This window comes from Corythoichthys intestinalis, chromosome 21, assembly GCF_030265065.1.
Source record: "Corythoichthys intestinalis isolate RoL2023-P3 chromosome 21, ASM3026506v1, whole genome shotgun sequence".
NCBI lineage: Eukaryota > Metazoa > Chordata > Actinopteri > Syngnathiformes > Syngnathidae > Corythoichthys > Corythoichthys intestinalis.
The window spans coordinates 27,404,418-27,419,865 of NC_080415.1; the positions used below are offsets into that span (position 1 = coordinate 27,404,418).

At 39.6% G+C, this 15,448-nt stretch overlaps 1 protein-coding gene across 1 annotated transcript in view; it reads right to left on the reverse strand.

Moving 5' to 3' along the window:
* Positions 1-15,448, reverse strand: part of tbkbp1 (TBK1 binding protein 1) — a 79,779-nt gene that overhangs the window by 20,984 nt on the left and 43,347 nt on the right. The window contains exons 3-7 of the mRNA XM_057825672.1: positions 6,302-6,427; positions 5,563-5,667; positions 5,346-5,493; positions 399-601; positions 231-289 (exon numbers count right to left, since the gene is read on the reverse strand). Coding sequence (XP_057681655.1) covers positions 231-289; positions 399-601; positions 5,346-5,493; positions 5,563-5,667; positions 6,302-6,427 — 641 coding nt within the window. The remainder of the gene's footprint in view (positions 1-230; positions 290-398; positions 602-5,345; positions 5,494-5,562; positions 5,668-6,301; positions 6,428-15,448) is intronic.

Genomic DNA, 15,448 nt, shown 5'->3' on the forward strand with positions numbered 1-15,448 from the left:
GGATGTGAAAGCGGTGAGTAAAACCAAATGATCGCCGCGGTCTGGAAAAAGAAAAGACACGTACTCATCCTTTACTTTCATCCTCTTACCCGTTGAAACCATTGTTGGCTTTCACTTAGTGGGCGTCGCCACCTCTAATTTTCTCTTTCAATTTCAAATTTATTTTTGACTCATTTCAAATTGGTCTATTATTTTGTGAGAAGTGACATGGCGCCCCCTTCCTCACTTACTGCTCGTCTCCCACCTTCTTGATCCACTCAACGTCGCACTGCTTGCACGGTGACATCTCCTGCCAAATTGGAGGAGGGAATTAGATGAGTTTAAGAAGCAAAAGAGGCAAAAAAAAAACCCTGCTTATAATGCAAAACGGTTACATTCGTAATGATTTTTTCCCTCACCCTGTCACGCTGGCCGCCCTGCAGCTGCCTGACGTCCTCCTTGAGGCGTTCACATTGGACCTTTAGCTCCTCCTCCCGCTGGCACGCCCCTTGCGCCTCGTGCCTAGCCCCTTCTAGCTCCGCCTCCAACCGCTGCACCTTCAGGTCGGACAGAGCGTCGAGGCTACGCGAGCTCTGAAGCGTCATGGTGGGACAATCCAACACTGGAAGGGAGACGAGGACAAAAACTGTGATCGTAAAATATTGGGGACCACAAAAAAAAAATGTAGCAAGTGGAATGTGGACAAATGCATCGGAACGCAAAGTGGGAAAAAAAATGGATAAAAGTGTTGGATGTTGTGTTTGGACTAGGGCTGCAGCTATCGATTGTTTTAGTAGTCGATTAATCAATGAACTAGTTTGTCGAATAATCGAGTAATCGGATAAGGAACATGAAAAATTAAAATACCAAATGAGGATCTATGTACAACAAAAGGACAATTGGCTAACTTACATCGCAAAACTCCACTAGCTTAAATGCTATAAAACGCTAACTTTTTTTTTTCACAAAGCTCTTAACAAATGGTTCAGACAGATATTTCCACAAAAAACGGTTAAATATATAATATAATACACCCATAAACTAAATTACGAATGCATTAAAAAAAAAAAATTGCTCAAACAAACACTTAGCTTATGTTGGTTTTAACATGGAGCAGCTGGATTCAGCCATGTGAAATAACGCAGTCTAGACGGCAGTGTATCCACTCAAATCAATACAACTGAATGCAAACACTTTCACAATAAACCATTAAAACGCCACCATAATAAAACGAATACTCGAAGCAGCAAAATTTAATTCGAATCTTTTTTTTTCTAATCGAATACTCGAGTTACTCGATTAATTGTTGCAGCACTAGTATGGGCTAAAGTTTTGTACAGTGGTCGAGGAGTATTAGGCGAATTACAAAGTCCAAACGCTTAGCAAAAAGAAAAGGCACAAATGCAAATTGCCCTGATACGAACACCAATTCCAAACGCTTTGCAAAAGAAAAAAACACGAATGAAAATATTTCAAAGCATGATTGCAAATAGCCACGGCACGAATGCAAATAGCCACAACACGAACCCCAACTGCCCGCAACACGAATGCAAATCCGCGCTGGCGAAGCTCTCGCGACCCGGGCCAGCGAAACACCAACAACCCAGCCAAAAGGCCAAACTCCGCGCGTACACCTTAGTCTTAACCCCTTTTACTGAAGAAGCTGGAAAAAGGCTTTGAAGCACAAGTTGACAATTTATTCAGGTTGACAGCGATCAAATGGTAAGGCAAACAGAAAATATACTCAGGCGAGGATTCAGAGTCACCATATTACATGTCAGCAAAAGGTTCCCGAGAAAAAAATGACAATGCTTAGTTAAACATTGTCTTTTTTAAGGCTCTCACGAGGCGGGTTTTGGGCAGGAATGGGGGGGGGGGGGTGTTTTAGGATAATCTTCTATCGCATGTTTGGGCTGTTTAGTTTGTGTGTCACCGTTGCCAGGTCATGGTTAATGAGGCAACTGAGGTGGGAGGTTGGGCCTGCCTTGACGTTTGAGAGGCGCCGAGCTATCAAACTTAGTTTGTCTTGTTCTCGGGTGTTGCTCTAGTAGGCCGGGGTGTCTTGGCCTCACCGAAGAGATGATGGCATCTTTTCCTATGCTTATCAGGCGAGGGCTGATAAGCCAGTCCGCTTCACTATGTCAAACGGCATGGAGTATGGTCTGCTTGTGTCCTTAAACTATGGGTAAATGCTTTATTATAACAAATGTGTTACAAAAATGCAAACAGTGCCTACGAGAAAAGTTACTATCTCCTTCAGTGACAATGTCTACTGGGAAATTTACCCTAATTTTCAGACTATAAGCCGCTACTTTTTCCCCTCATTTTGAATCCTGCGGTTTATAGTCCAGTGGGGCTTATTTGATGATTTATTTTGGTTAATAGGTAACACTTTGTTTGACAGCGGCATCATAAGACTTGTCATAAGAACATCATAATTATGACATGACACGACACTATCATGGGCATTACTGAATTATGACAGATGTCAAAATGTGTCATGTTGCATATTATGTCACTAACTCCATTTATGTCCAGCTCAGATCTTTTACGTTCATTCAAAAGTGAGATAATTTGCTGGATGACACTAACCAACATCTATTACAAGCATTCAATAATACCTATGACAGTGTCGTGTAATAATTAATGACAGTATTATGACACCACCATCCAAGAAAATGTTACCAAATACCATAACTAAAAATTAATGAAACAATTGGAACAGTAAATGAAGAAATAATTTGGACAGAACATGAATTTTGATTGTTTTTACATCTGTAGCGCCGCAATGCATGCTAGGAGGAATGTTGGATGACAACAGTGTTGACAGCAGGTGGCAGCAGAGGTTGACTGTCTCCCCCAAGGGAGCAGTGATGGCCAAATGAAGATTTTTAAAACAATAAGGCTTTGCACCAAATTGGTTCAAAGCTTAATGGTGGTTCATTTGGTTTCATGACAGTCTTATGATGCAATTGTCAAATGAAGTGTTACCAGTTAATATCTTTTGTTGTAAATATCCCATAATACAATGAGGACAACTGCGGCTTATAGTCCAGTGCGGCTTATTTATACACAAATGCCGTTTTCATGTCAAATTTGATGGCTGGCGGCTTATAGTCAGGTGCGCCTTATAGTCCAGAAATTACGGTAGTCTACTTCCAGGTCGTCCACTTGCATTCGTGCTGTGGCTTCTTGCAGTCATGTTGCGAACTATTTACGGTTCGTGTTGCGAGCTGTTTGCGGTTTGTGTTTTGCCGGCCGTTTGCGCTTCGTGTCGTGACAATTGGGCGCTCATGTTTTGGCCAATTTGCATTTTTGAGATTTGACATTTGGGGATCTTGTGGCAGTTTGCGTTCGTTTTTTTTTCTTTTAGAAAGCATATGGAATTTGTTGTGGCAATTTGCAGTCGTGTTTTTTTGTTTTTGCAAAGAGTTTGGATTTTGCAGTCTGCCTAATACTTCTTGGCCAAAGTAGTTTTGGGGTACCCATGGGGAATGTAAAAACAAAAAATGGACAAAAATGTTGAGACACTTGAAAGTAGGAAAATGTATACAGTGGGGCAAATAAGTATTTAGTCAAGCACTAATTGTGCAGGTTATCCTACTTGAAAATATTAGACAGGCCTGTAATTGTCAACATGGGTAAACCTCAACCATGAGAGACAGAATGTGGAAAAAAAACAGAAAATTACATTGTTTGATTTTTAAAGAATTTATTTGCAAAACATGGTGGAAAATAAGTATTTGGTCAATACCAAAAGTTCATCTCAATCCTTTGTTATGTACCGTTTGTTGGCAATAACTGAGGCCAAACGTTTTCTGTAACTCTTCACAAGCTTTTCACACACTGTTGCTGGTATTTTGCCCCATTCCTCCATGCAGATCCTCTAGAGATCTATGTTTTGGGGCTGTCGTTGGGCAACACGGACTTTCAACTCCCTCCTACAGATTTTCTATGGGGTTGAGATCTGGAGACTGACTAGGCCACTCCAGGACCTTGAAATGCTTCTTACAAAGCCACTCCTTTGTTGCTCTGGCTGTGTTTTGGGGATCATTGTAATGCTGAAAGACCCAGCCACATCTCATCTTCAATGCCCATGCTGACTGAAGGAGATTTTCACTCAAAATCTCTCGATACATGGCCCCATTCATTCTTTCCTTTACACAGATCAGTCGTCCTGGTGCCTTTGAAGAAAAACAGCCCCAAAGCATGACGTTTCCACCCCCATGCTTCACAGTGGGTATGGTGTTCTTCGGATGCAATTCAGTATTCTTTCTCCTCCAAACACAAGAACCCGTGTTTCTCCCAAAAAGTTCTATTTTGGTTTCATCTGACCATAACACATTCTCCCAGTCCTCTTCTGGATCATCCAAATGCTCTCTAGCGAACCGCAGACGGGCCTGGTGTACTTTCTTCAGCAGGGGGACACGTCTGGCAGTGCAGGATTTGAGTCCCTGACGGCGCATTGTGTTACTGATATAGCCTTTGTTACTGTGGACCCAGCTCTCTGTAGGTCATTCACTAGGTCCCCTCGTGTGGTTCTGGGATTTTTGCTCACCGTTCTTGTTATCATTTTGACGCCACAGGGTGAGAGCTTGCATTGAGCCCCAGATCAAGGGAGATTATCAGTGGTCTTGTATGTCTTCTATTTTCTAATAATTGCTCCCACAGTTGATTTCTTTACACCAAGCGAAGAGTGAAGAGTTACAGAAAACGTTTGGCCTCCGTTATTGCCAACAAAGTGTACATAACAAAGTATTGAGATGAACTTTTGTTATTGACCAAATACTTATTTTCCACCATGATTTGCAAATAAATTCTTTAAAAATCAAACAATGTGATTTTCAGGTTTTTTTCCCCACATTCTGTCTCTCATGGTTGAGGTTTACCCATGGTGACTATTACAGGCCTCTCTAATCTTTGCAAGTAGGAGAACTTGCACAATTGGTGGTTGACTAAATACTTATTTGCCCCACTGTATGTAACTCAGTTTATAATGCAAATAAGGTTGCTTAAAAGTTGGTGGGGACAATTTGAGCATTCTGAAAAGTTGGTAGTGTTATGTCCCTGCCGTCCCTATGCAACCTATGCCCTTGTGCAAACTATAAGAAAGGAAATGTGGAGTTCAGACAACAATATTGGCACAATGTACTGGAAGTGACAAAAGTGTTGGGACACAACAGGAAGGAAGGAACAAAATATTGGTTTGAAAAGAAGTTCTGGGACGTCTGTGAGAGGTGAGAAAATGTGGATTTTGTATAAAAGTATTGGCACAACTCGAGACAAATTTTGACAAAACAATGGAACACTGTAAAAACTGAATTAAAAAAAAAAAAGGAATTATTTTGAGGATTCGCTTCACTCACTGTGTGCATCGGGGCTGGCGTGTAGCTGGAGGTACTGCATGTCCTTGCTGTGCAGCTGCAGGTTAAGCTTATGCAGAGAATTATCTCGCTGCCGTAGTGCCGCCTCCAGGCCCAAAATGCGCTCCACATGCTTCTCCACCAGACCAGTCTGAAAGCGCACACACACGGTCAAAACAAGGGTAGCTCTGCACCTAGACCATCCGAGTGAGCGTGCCACCATCTTATCCAGGTCCCTCTGGAGGTTGCTCTTCTCCATGTGGATCTTCTCATAGGCCTGAATCACATCTTCTAGCTGCTCCTCGTGTTCCTTCCTCTTCTGCAGCTGAGATGGCGTACATGGAAACCACATTTTTTACTCCACTTTTCCAACTTTTCAGAAAAAGTACGACAAAGAGAAAGAGGCCAGCGCTACGGCGAGGGAGACGTTGTGTAAGAGGAGGTCCTTTTAGGACACTCGGCGGCTTCAACATGTTCATCACATTCAACACTTAACGCGTCCCAGGATGCTTTGCCTTGTTTGCAGCGCGCCCTCATTAAGAGACTTGCTCTATGTGATGTTTTCGGAAGGCCAACATGCATGGAGTCCTTTTTAATTTCCTCGCCTGCTCTAAAAAACACCACTGACAGCATGTGCCAGAACTAGAAGTCAAGGCATTACAGCAATTTTCCCTTCATTGCAGGGTTCAAGTTCAAGGCAGATTTTCTTTTTAAATTTACAAAAGCGAGGAATGAAGGTTCAATTTTATTATGTACACATTTTTGGCCATGATTATTGGCTGGACCTTGACTAGTTTGTACAAGAAAATCCACAAAATTCTTCTTTTATCCTGTTAATTAAAAAAACTGGAGAAAAAAAAATTCTATTCGGAGTAAAATGCCAGTAGTTGTGATTGCCAGAATTGTACCATTAAAATTTTTGTAAGCTGTTTTTTAAAATTTTGTGATTGCTTTCCCACCTCATGTGTCAGAATGTTGACCCTCTGTTGCAAGTTGTCATTCTCCGAGTGCAGCAGCGCCGTTTCCTTGCTCTCGAAGGAACAGTACGAGTTGGCATCCTCGCCGAACTCGCCGATCATCGGGAACTAAAAACACAACAAACAGGTCATTTCAACTTTTCGTATTCTTCCTGTGGTTGCATGGATTTTGGACTATTCTTTTCTACACAGGCAGTAGTCGTTAATGTCTAATACATGTAGGGCTCCAGCTCTGGAATATTTTAGTTTAGTTGATTAATCAATTGACTAGTTAGTTCGAATAATCGAGTAATCGGATAAGGAACATGAAAAATTAAAATACCTGAGCTGAGCCTCAAACACTATGATTTTTTAAAAAATGAGGATCTATGTACAACAAAAAAACAATTGGTTAACTTACATAGAAAAAGCCGCTAGCTTAGATGCTATAAAATGCTAAAGTTTTTTTTTTTATTTTTATTTTTTTAGCAATCCTCTTAAAAAATGGTTCGGACACATATTCCCGCAAAAAAACGGCTAAATATACCTATAAACTAAATTATGAATGCATTAAAAAAACATTAGTGCAAACAAAAACTTAGCTTACGTTGGTCTTAACAGGGAGCAGATGGATTCAGCCATGTGAAAAGAGGCAGACCAGAGGGCAGTCTATCCACCCTAATTAATAAAACTACACGCAAACACTTTCAAAATTAACCATTACAACGCCACTTTATTTAAACGAATACTTGCAACAAAATTTAATTTGAATATTTTTTCAATATTTTTTTTCTAATGGAATACTCGAGTTAATCGATTAATCGTTGCAGCACTAAATAAATGTTTAGAAACATTAATATGAATTAATAATTAATATCTGCCATTGATGGTGTTAGACCAGGGGTGGGCAAACTATTCCCCAAAGGGCCGCAGTGGGTGCGGGTTTTTGTTCATACTCATCATGAGGACAACTTTTCACCAATCTGGTTTCTTACAAGTGCAATCAGTTGATTGCAGTCAGGTGCTTCTTGTTTCCACCGAAACCTCATTGGTTAAACTGTCTGTGCTGAATCGGAATCGAATTGGAACAAAGACCAGGACCCACTGCGGCCCTCGAGGACCGGTTTGCCCACCCCTGTGTTAGAGGAACCACACTTGCTCTAAAAATGAGCTGTTTCGCATTGGCAAGACAGTGTTTTTGGCATATAAGCATTTACGACCATACGTACAGATTAAGAGAGGCCCCCAGTGGCCTAAAATGTCACTGCATCCTATTCCCTTTCCTATGAATTTAAAATAAAGACTTTGCTGGTAAAATGTTGTCTAAAAGTTGTAGAGCAATAAAACAAACAACAAAAATGAATGAAATGAAGTTTTTTTTTTTTTGTTTGTTTTTATAATGGGCCCGAATTATTTTTTGAACAGATCATGTGACTAGCACCTTAGAGATGGAAATGTGGACCTGGAAATGCGGGAGAGCATCGCCAAAATGGTGAGCAGCGTTTCCGTTTGTCCCAATAAAGATGTTAATTGTTCAATAGAGCCACCACCGGGCATACAATATTCAATGGACGTTGATCTTGGCCAAAAGCATAGCGGTCCTATAAGCAGCTTGATTTAGAATTCCCCTCAACTTATTATTATAAATATTCCTCAGCCGACTCACTAACAATGAGCAATAACCGGTGGGGGAGGGTTAAGCTTTACAGCTGCTAACTAGGGATGATCTAATCACGTGATCGGAAATCGGTCGATCGCGCCATTTCGGAATCAAGTGAAAAGGATCAGGTTTTTAATTTTTTAAAAATATAATATTTTTATGTTTTTCTGCTTCATGCATGTACAGCCTCTCACTCTCCCTTCTACTGCTGAGTTGACAGCTTTGATCTTGCTAGAGAAGCTTGGTAGCTCTACGATCAAATGCACAAATGTGTCAATCATCGCTTAGTTTGTTACATACTAGCAGTAGTGTGCTGTGCCAACTCATTGTGTAAATGAGAGGCTGTTCTCAGCAGTGTGAGAATCAAAGTGTGAGTGGATTTGAGTGGACTCAATCAAAGAAGCATTTTAATTAAGACAAGCAAGTTATTGTTGTGAATGCAGCACAGTGGGACAAGAACATGTTTAAAACTTTTTTTTTTTTTTTTAATTTGGTGTCGGATCGGGACTCTGTATTGGCATATTTTCAAAATCAGGTGACTCGGACTCTGGTGCAAAAATATGCAATCGGGACATCCCTATGTCATATCAAAACAAAAATTGTGTGTTCAGAAAATAAAAATAAATAAAACAATCTCACGTCAAATGATATATATTGTGCAAGCCTAACCTTCTATCTCTGTCACATACCTGTCAACTCGAGGCCGTTGGCAATCTTATAAATAGTGACGTATGCCCTTACAAATTGGTTACCAATCTTGCAACCATAAGCGGAGTTTAAGGGGGGGCCAGGCCCCCCCTGGTGGCCGAAAAGTGTCATTGCATGTAATTGACTTTCCTATATATATAAAAAAGTTGTAAAGCAAGAAAACAAACAACAAAAATGAATGAAATGAACAAAAAAAAAAAGTTTCTAATAATGGGTCAAAATAATGTTTTGAACAGATCATGTGACTAGCACCTTAGAGAGTAATTTGCTTTGCATATTATTAAAAAAAAAAAAAAAAAAAATAGGAGAGGGCAATTTTATTTTTCAAATTTTTTCTTTGAATTTTTTTTTTTTTTTTTTTTTTTTTTTGATTGAAGCAACTTTTTGGGGGATAGAATGATTTAGACACATATGTCCTACCCATAATATGGCCCAAACACAAAAAGGATGGCTAAAATCTGCGAAACTTTTTTAATGAAAAATTACGTGTTTAAATCCAAATTTTTGAGCCTCAAATATTTTTTCGCATTCAAAAACGTATTTTTATGATTGAAATTTTATTTTTTGATTGAAGTGATTTTTCTTTTGAAAATATATTTTTTGTATGAAGCAACTTTTGATTGAATAACAAAGACACAAATGTCCTAGCCAAAATGTTGTTAGGTTTTGTGTTGGTTCCCTCCTAGTGTGTCCTTGTAATTGCCATTGATTTCACCTGGTGTACCGCTCCCTCCAATCTGCGTCCACCTGTGTCACCCATCTGTTCCTCATTGTCTCATTACCCTTTGTCTGCGTGTGTATATAAGCTCCCAGGTTCTATTCAGTCCTTGTTGCGTCATCGTCAATGTCTATGTCTGTGTCAAAGTCAAGACCTCTCCAAGCCTTCGTGGACCAGTCCCTCCATTTAAGTAAGTTTTGGTTTGAACATTGATTTTTTTGATCCCCAGTCCTTTTGGTTGTACTTTGTGCTTTTGGTTAGTTGTTATTAAAACGTGTTTCACCGCCACCTGCCTTGCTGCTTTTTGTTTCCCTGCAATTGGGTCCACATCACTTTCCTTCCCGCGTTTCCCTGACAAATGTGGCCCAAACACAAAACAACATTACTTCAATCAAAAAAGTTGCTTCAATCAAAAAAAAACAACAACAAAAAAATTTAAATAGCTTTCAAATGCATTTGAGGGGGTTTCCAAATTTATTTTTGCATTCAAACACATTTTTTTGATTGAAGTGACTTTTTTTTATTGAAAAAATATATTTTGATTGAGGCAACTTTTTGTTTTGATTGAAGCATTTTTTTTTTTTTTTTTTGATGGAATAATGAAGACACAACTCTACCTCCATATGGCTCCGCCCAGGGGATACAATTTTTGACTGAGGTAACTACATTGGCATGACACCAGCGGGCGCACCATATTCAATGGATGATGATCTTGGTGAAAAGTATAGCTGTCCTGCCAGCAGCCTGATTTAAAATTACCCTCAAGAATAATGGGAAACAAAAAAAAAAAAAAAAACGCTCATTTTCAACTTATTATTATAAATATTCTTGTAAGTTAATTTCATTGCTGACACTGCGTTTCGGGGTCATCAACATGTGGTGCCCCCCCTTGCCCCAAAAGTCAAACTCCGCCTATGCTTACAACGTTGTATATAGCATGCAATATGACAGAAAAATTAAGCTCAATTTTTAAAATAATATGAATTTATGGGAATATTGTAACATAAAACCTGGTGCAATCAAAGAACAATCAATATCTTCAGCTATATCATGATTACTAAAATTTAACAGTAGAACTTTTGGCTTTTTCAATCATGTCTTGATGGCTGCACTTCATGGCACTTCAGCTCGCAATTCAGTTTGACTTGAAGGTAGTTCGTTAGTGTGTCCAATTATAAATTAAAAAGGTCAATTGTTAAAATTAACTTACCGATGCAATCTTTCAGTCAGTGAACATTTCTTTTTCTAAGGGTGAGAAGTGATCAGCAATAGTTGCCGGCAAATTGTGTTCGGCCACAAATTGGCAGAATGAAATCTCCGCTTTCGTCGCTTTTCATTCTGCAGATTTCATCTCTGACCTGTGTTGTGAATCTTACTTTTAAAAAGTAATTAGTTACAAATTACTTCTCCCAAAAAGTAACTGACTGTTACCCGAAGGTAAGAGTAATTAGTTACTTGGCAAAGTAACTGCTGTTACCTTTCATGTTTTTTTTTTTTCATTAAAAAAAAAAAAAAAAATCGTTTAATGTTGTGAATCAACTGTTAAAGTTGTTAAAATTGCAACCGTTTTTGCATTAGTACCCTTCTGTCTACTTTCGACATGTTAACGTTTTAAAACTGTTTCATCATTTAAAGATAGATTCAAGTCAAGATTTTGCCGATTTAGGAGTATTTTAGATAAAAAACTTACTTAATTTCGTTAGGAAGGTTCACTATAACAGAGCCTTTCTGAGAAGTCTACTGCTTCAAAATGGCGGCTGTTTATTAACGCCGCCGTCTGTCATTTTGCATGTAGTTCTATAAGCATTTGATATCTAGGCGTAGATTGTAGGCTGTCGGCTACAGTCAGGAAATATTGGAGCCATCTAGCCTAGCATCGCGTTTGCTACATCGTCACAACACTCCTCTCTCAGTGTCTCTGACTTTTCTCGCGTCATTCAACCAACGTAGTAACACATCGTAACGCACATTGTTTCGTTGCCGAAATGGTGACAAAATTCGAACGAAGTGAAGGGAAAAGGTACCGTTCTCGCACACGCCATATAATTGTTTGCATTAGTATAACACATTCATTTAACTATAGTTTAGGCAGACTTCACTCAGTGGCTTTGAACACAGTAAAGTGAATCACCTTATCGGCGCTCATGAGGGGGAAAAGGAAAAATGGTACCGTTTCTCGTAGGCACCGTCTAACTGTTTGCATTACTCGAACAGACGTAATATAATCAATCAGGGAATAGTATCATTTCTCATATTCACTGTAGGACTGCACTACTCTAACACACCTAATGTAAAATAAATAGCATACCATAGTTTAAAGAAACAGAATAGATACACAACGCCATCTTATCACAGAAGCCCAAAACGCGTGCGCCACGAGCAAGATTGACGCACCAACTCTGGCAATCATCCTCCCGACAAACGAACAAGGACAAAGACCAGCGCGCTTTGTACTAAAACAAGTAGTGCCAGCCCGGATAACAAAGTTGATAGCAGGCGCTTGTGACGTCATGACCAGTGTCAGTCGCTGTGGCAACCACATCCCATCCACGCACAACCCGAAACCAGCCAGAGAGGGATGATCCCAAAGCAACGCCCGGACACACCTTCGGCCGGCCCACGGAATTAAAAAACACTGGACACTGAGATAAGACAGATTTGCTTCTCGGAAACATTTGCTATGTAACCTTGCTTTGGATTCAGCATTGTTCCCTCCGTCGTCTGTTTTTGCCTTGTTTTTGACCATTGTCGATGAATAAATTGTCAACCTGTTTTCGGTGAGTCTTCTTGAAACTTTTGAAGCATGGAGTCCGTACAAAGGGTTAAAATAAGAAGAGAACGCGCGAAGTTCCGCCTTCCCGGTTGGCACACGCGAGGCAGCATCGGCCGAGCGGCACTTGTTTTGGCTGTTGCTGTTTCCGTGCGGCTTGACTGGGGAGGCGAATTTCAACAGGAGGAAAAAAAAAACGTAATGTACAAAAACGTACAGCAGACATGTCCAAAGTCTGGCCCGCGGGCCAAATGCGGCCCTCGGTCAAATTTCATATGGCCCCCAGCCTCTGTCATAATAATCATTAACATCTGGCCCGCATAGACTTAATATATTGGTCAGAAGTACTGCTACCAGCATATGAAGTAGCTTACACACTAAATGCTGCTCCTCATTTACCCACTAAAAGGCAGCAGCACTCTAAGCAACATTACCCCGTGTGACCCTTTACTCCCAGTTTTCTAAAATGGCGACAATCAACAAAAACTGTTGACTGCGACGCCCGACGCCTTAGGGATAGGTGGAAATTGGACTATTTCTTCGCTCAAATACGCAACAGCTGTGTCTGCCTCATTTGCAAAGAGACAGTGCGCTGTTTTTAAATAGTTCAATGTTAGGCGATATTACCAAACAAGACACGCTGACATGTACGAAAAGATTAGGAGAAGCGAGAAATTGAAGCAACTTCAAGCTAGTTTAATTTTACAGCAGCATTATTACATTATTACATTGCATAGCAGTATTTCGCAAGAGCCCGAGAGTTGAAAGAGAACGCCACAAAGGCTAGTTGCGAGATTGTTGAAATTATTAATTTAAAAAATTAGGGCTGCAGCAATTGATTATTTTAGTAGTCGATTAATCGATGAACTAGTTAGTTCGAATAATCGAGTAATCGGATAAGGAACATGAAAAATTAAAATACCTGAGCTGAGCGTCAAACGTTTTAAAAAAATAAGGAATGACAAAAGAACAATGGCTAACCTGCATAGCAAATGTCTGCTAGCTTAAATGCTATAAAACACTTTTTTTTTTTTTACAATGCTCTTGACAAATGGTTCAGACACATATTTCCACAAAAAAAAAAAAAACTGCTAAATATACCAATAAACTAAATTACGAATGCATTAAAAAAAAAAAAAAAATAGCTCAAACAAAAACTTGGCTTATGTTGGTTTTAACATGGAGCAGCTGGATTCAGCCATGTGAAATGAGGCAGACTAGAGGGCAGTGTATCACTTTAATTAAACGAATACTCGAAGCAGCAAAATTTAATTCGAATCTTTTTTCTTTAATCAAATACTGGAGTTAATCGATTCATCGTTTCAGCACTAAAAAAAAAAAAATAAAGCAAATGTGACACACAGAATGGCTTGCTAACATTTCCTTAAATATATTGTTCTACGTAAAGGACGTCAGCCAAGGTCGGCCCTCCACATTTTTACCACTCCAAATCTGGCCCCCTTTGCAAAAAGTTTGGACACCCCTGACGTACAGCTTTTGAACGAACGATGTACACATTTAAAAATCAGTGCTCACTTGAACAAATTACGCCGAAACCGTACAACTTGATACGTATGCTGTCAATGGCAGTTTTTACTCTGTCCATTGCTAACAACGACCGCAATGTAAAAGTGTTAAAAACCATTGTCCATGACGGACTGTTACACATTGGCTGCCTCTATCTAACAGCCTCTGATTTGTTTTTAGATGTGTTATGTATTTATTTACAGTTTGAGTTCACACAATGTGACTGTGTGGTTCATTGGCACTTCACACTACATTTCTTTTCTTAGAAGACAAATAAGTGTAATATAAGTAAGAACCACAACATGAATACAGTGACCCAAAAAAAAAAAGAAGCTGTGAGACGGACATGCAAAACAACACAAAAGATGTAATAATTATGATTATTTCACAACACCGATTGAAATATGCATGTAAATTGAACTGAAGTCATCATATATGTATGTATATTTGATGAGTGGCGTGTGCAGTCAGTGAGTTGAAGTGGACTTGTTCCCAGTTATGTAAGCAACATAAACGAGCGCATTTGCATTTAGAATGCCTTCCGTCAGCTTCGGGCGTTTTATTTTTTTTTTCCCTCCACGACGGCCGCGTGAGGACTGGCTTTAACTACCTTTTTCCATTTAGTCAAACGGCTTGCTTCCTGTCTTTGCTCAGTTAAACAGCGAGAGGGCCCCGAGAGACTCACCCCACAAAAACTCTTAACTCGGAGAAAAGAAAAGTAAAATGTGGTAGATCGTGAGATGAGAGGACGCTTCGGGCGGACCCCCGCCCGATCTCATTCCACTATTCTAAATACTTTTTTGTCTCTAGGGACTTTGAGCACACTTGCTTAGAGTATTATCGGAAGCGCTCTTGTTGAGAAAAAAATATAAAAATTGACTCTAATAAACAACAATTTTTAATACGTATTATAGTAGCAACCTGAACAGCCATTCTTTTATTGCTATTTGGACTTACAGTGGTATGAAGAAGTATCTGAACCTTTTGGAATTTCTCACATTTTTGCAAAAAATCACCATCAAATGTGATCTGATTCTTGTCAAAATCACACAGATGAAAAAACAGCGTCTGCTTTAACTACAACCACCCAAACATTTATAGGTTTTCATATTTCAATGAGGATAGAATGCAAACAATGACAGAATGTGGAAAAATAAGTAAGTGAACCATCACATTTAAATATTTTGTGCCCCCCCCCCCATTTGTGGCAATAACTTCCTGTAGCTGCAGATCAGTCTGGCACCAGGGTGGCCAGGGGTGGCCGTGGTTGGCCACCCCGCTTGCCAGTATATCGTTAGATTGCTGTAGCATCAGTTATGCATTTCACCCCAAATAAATGCATTTATTTTGTTTACTTAAATGTCGGGCTGACAAATTTATCGCTTTAACGGGCGGTAATTAATTTTTCAAAAATAATCACGTGAAAATATTTATCACAATTAACGCATTTGCGGTACGACTCATTCACGCATTGCCGCAAATAGCCTACAATGGCGCCGTTTTACTTATATACAGAGATAAAAAGCAGTGTCGAGTGGAGTAGATACAAGCATTCATTGAGACCGTGCTTTTAATTGGCAAAAGCTTCGTCATCTCTCCCACAGCAGCTACAGTGTCTTGCAAAAGTATTCGGCCCCCTTGAATCTTGCAACCTTTCGCCACATTTCAGGCTTCAAACATAAAGATATGAAATTTAATTTTTTTGTCAAGAATCAACAACAAGTGGGACACAATCGTGAAGTGGAACAACATTTATTGGACAATTTA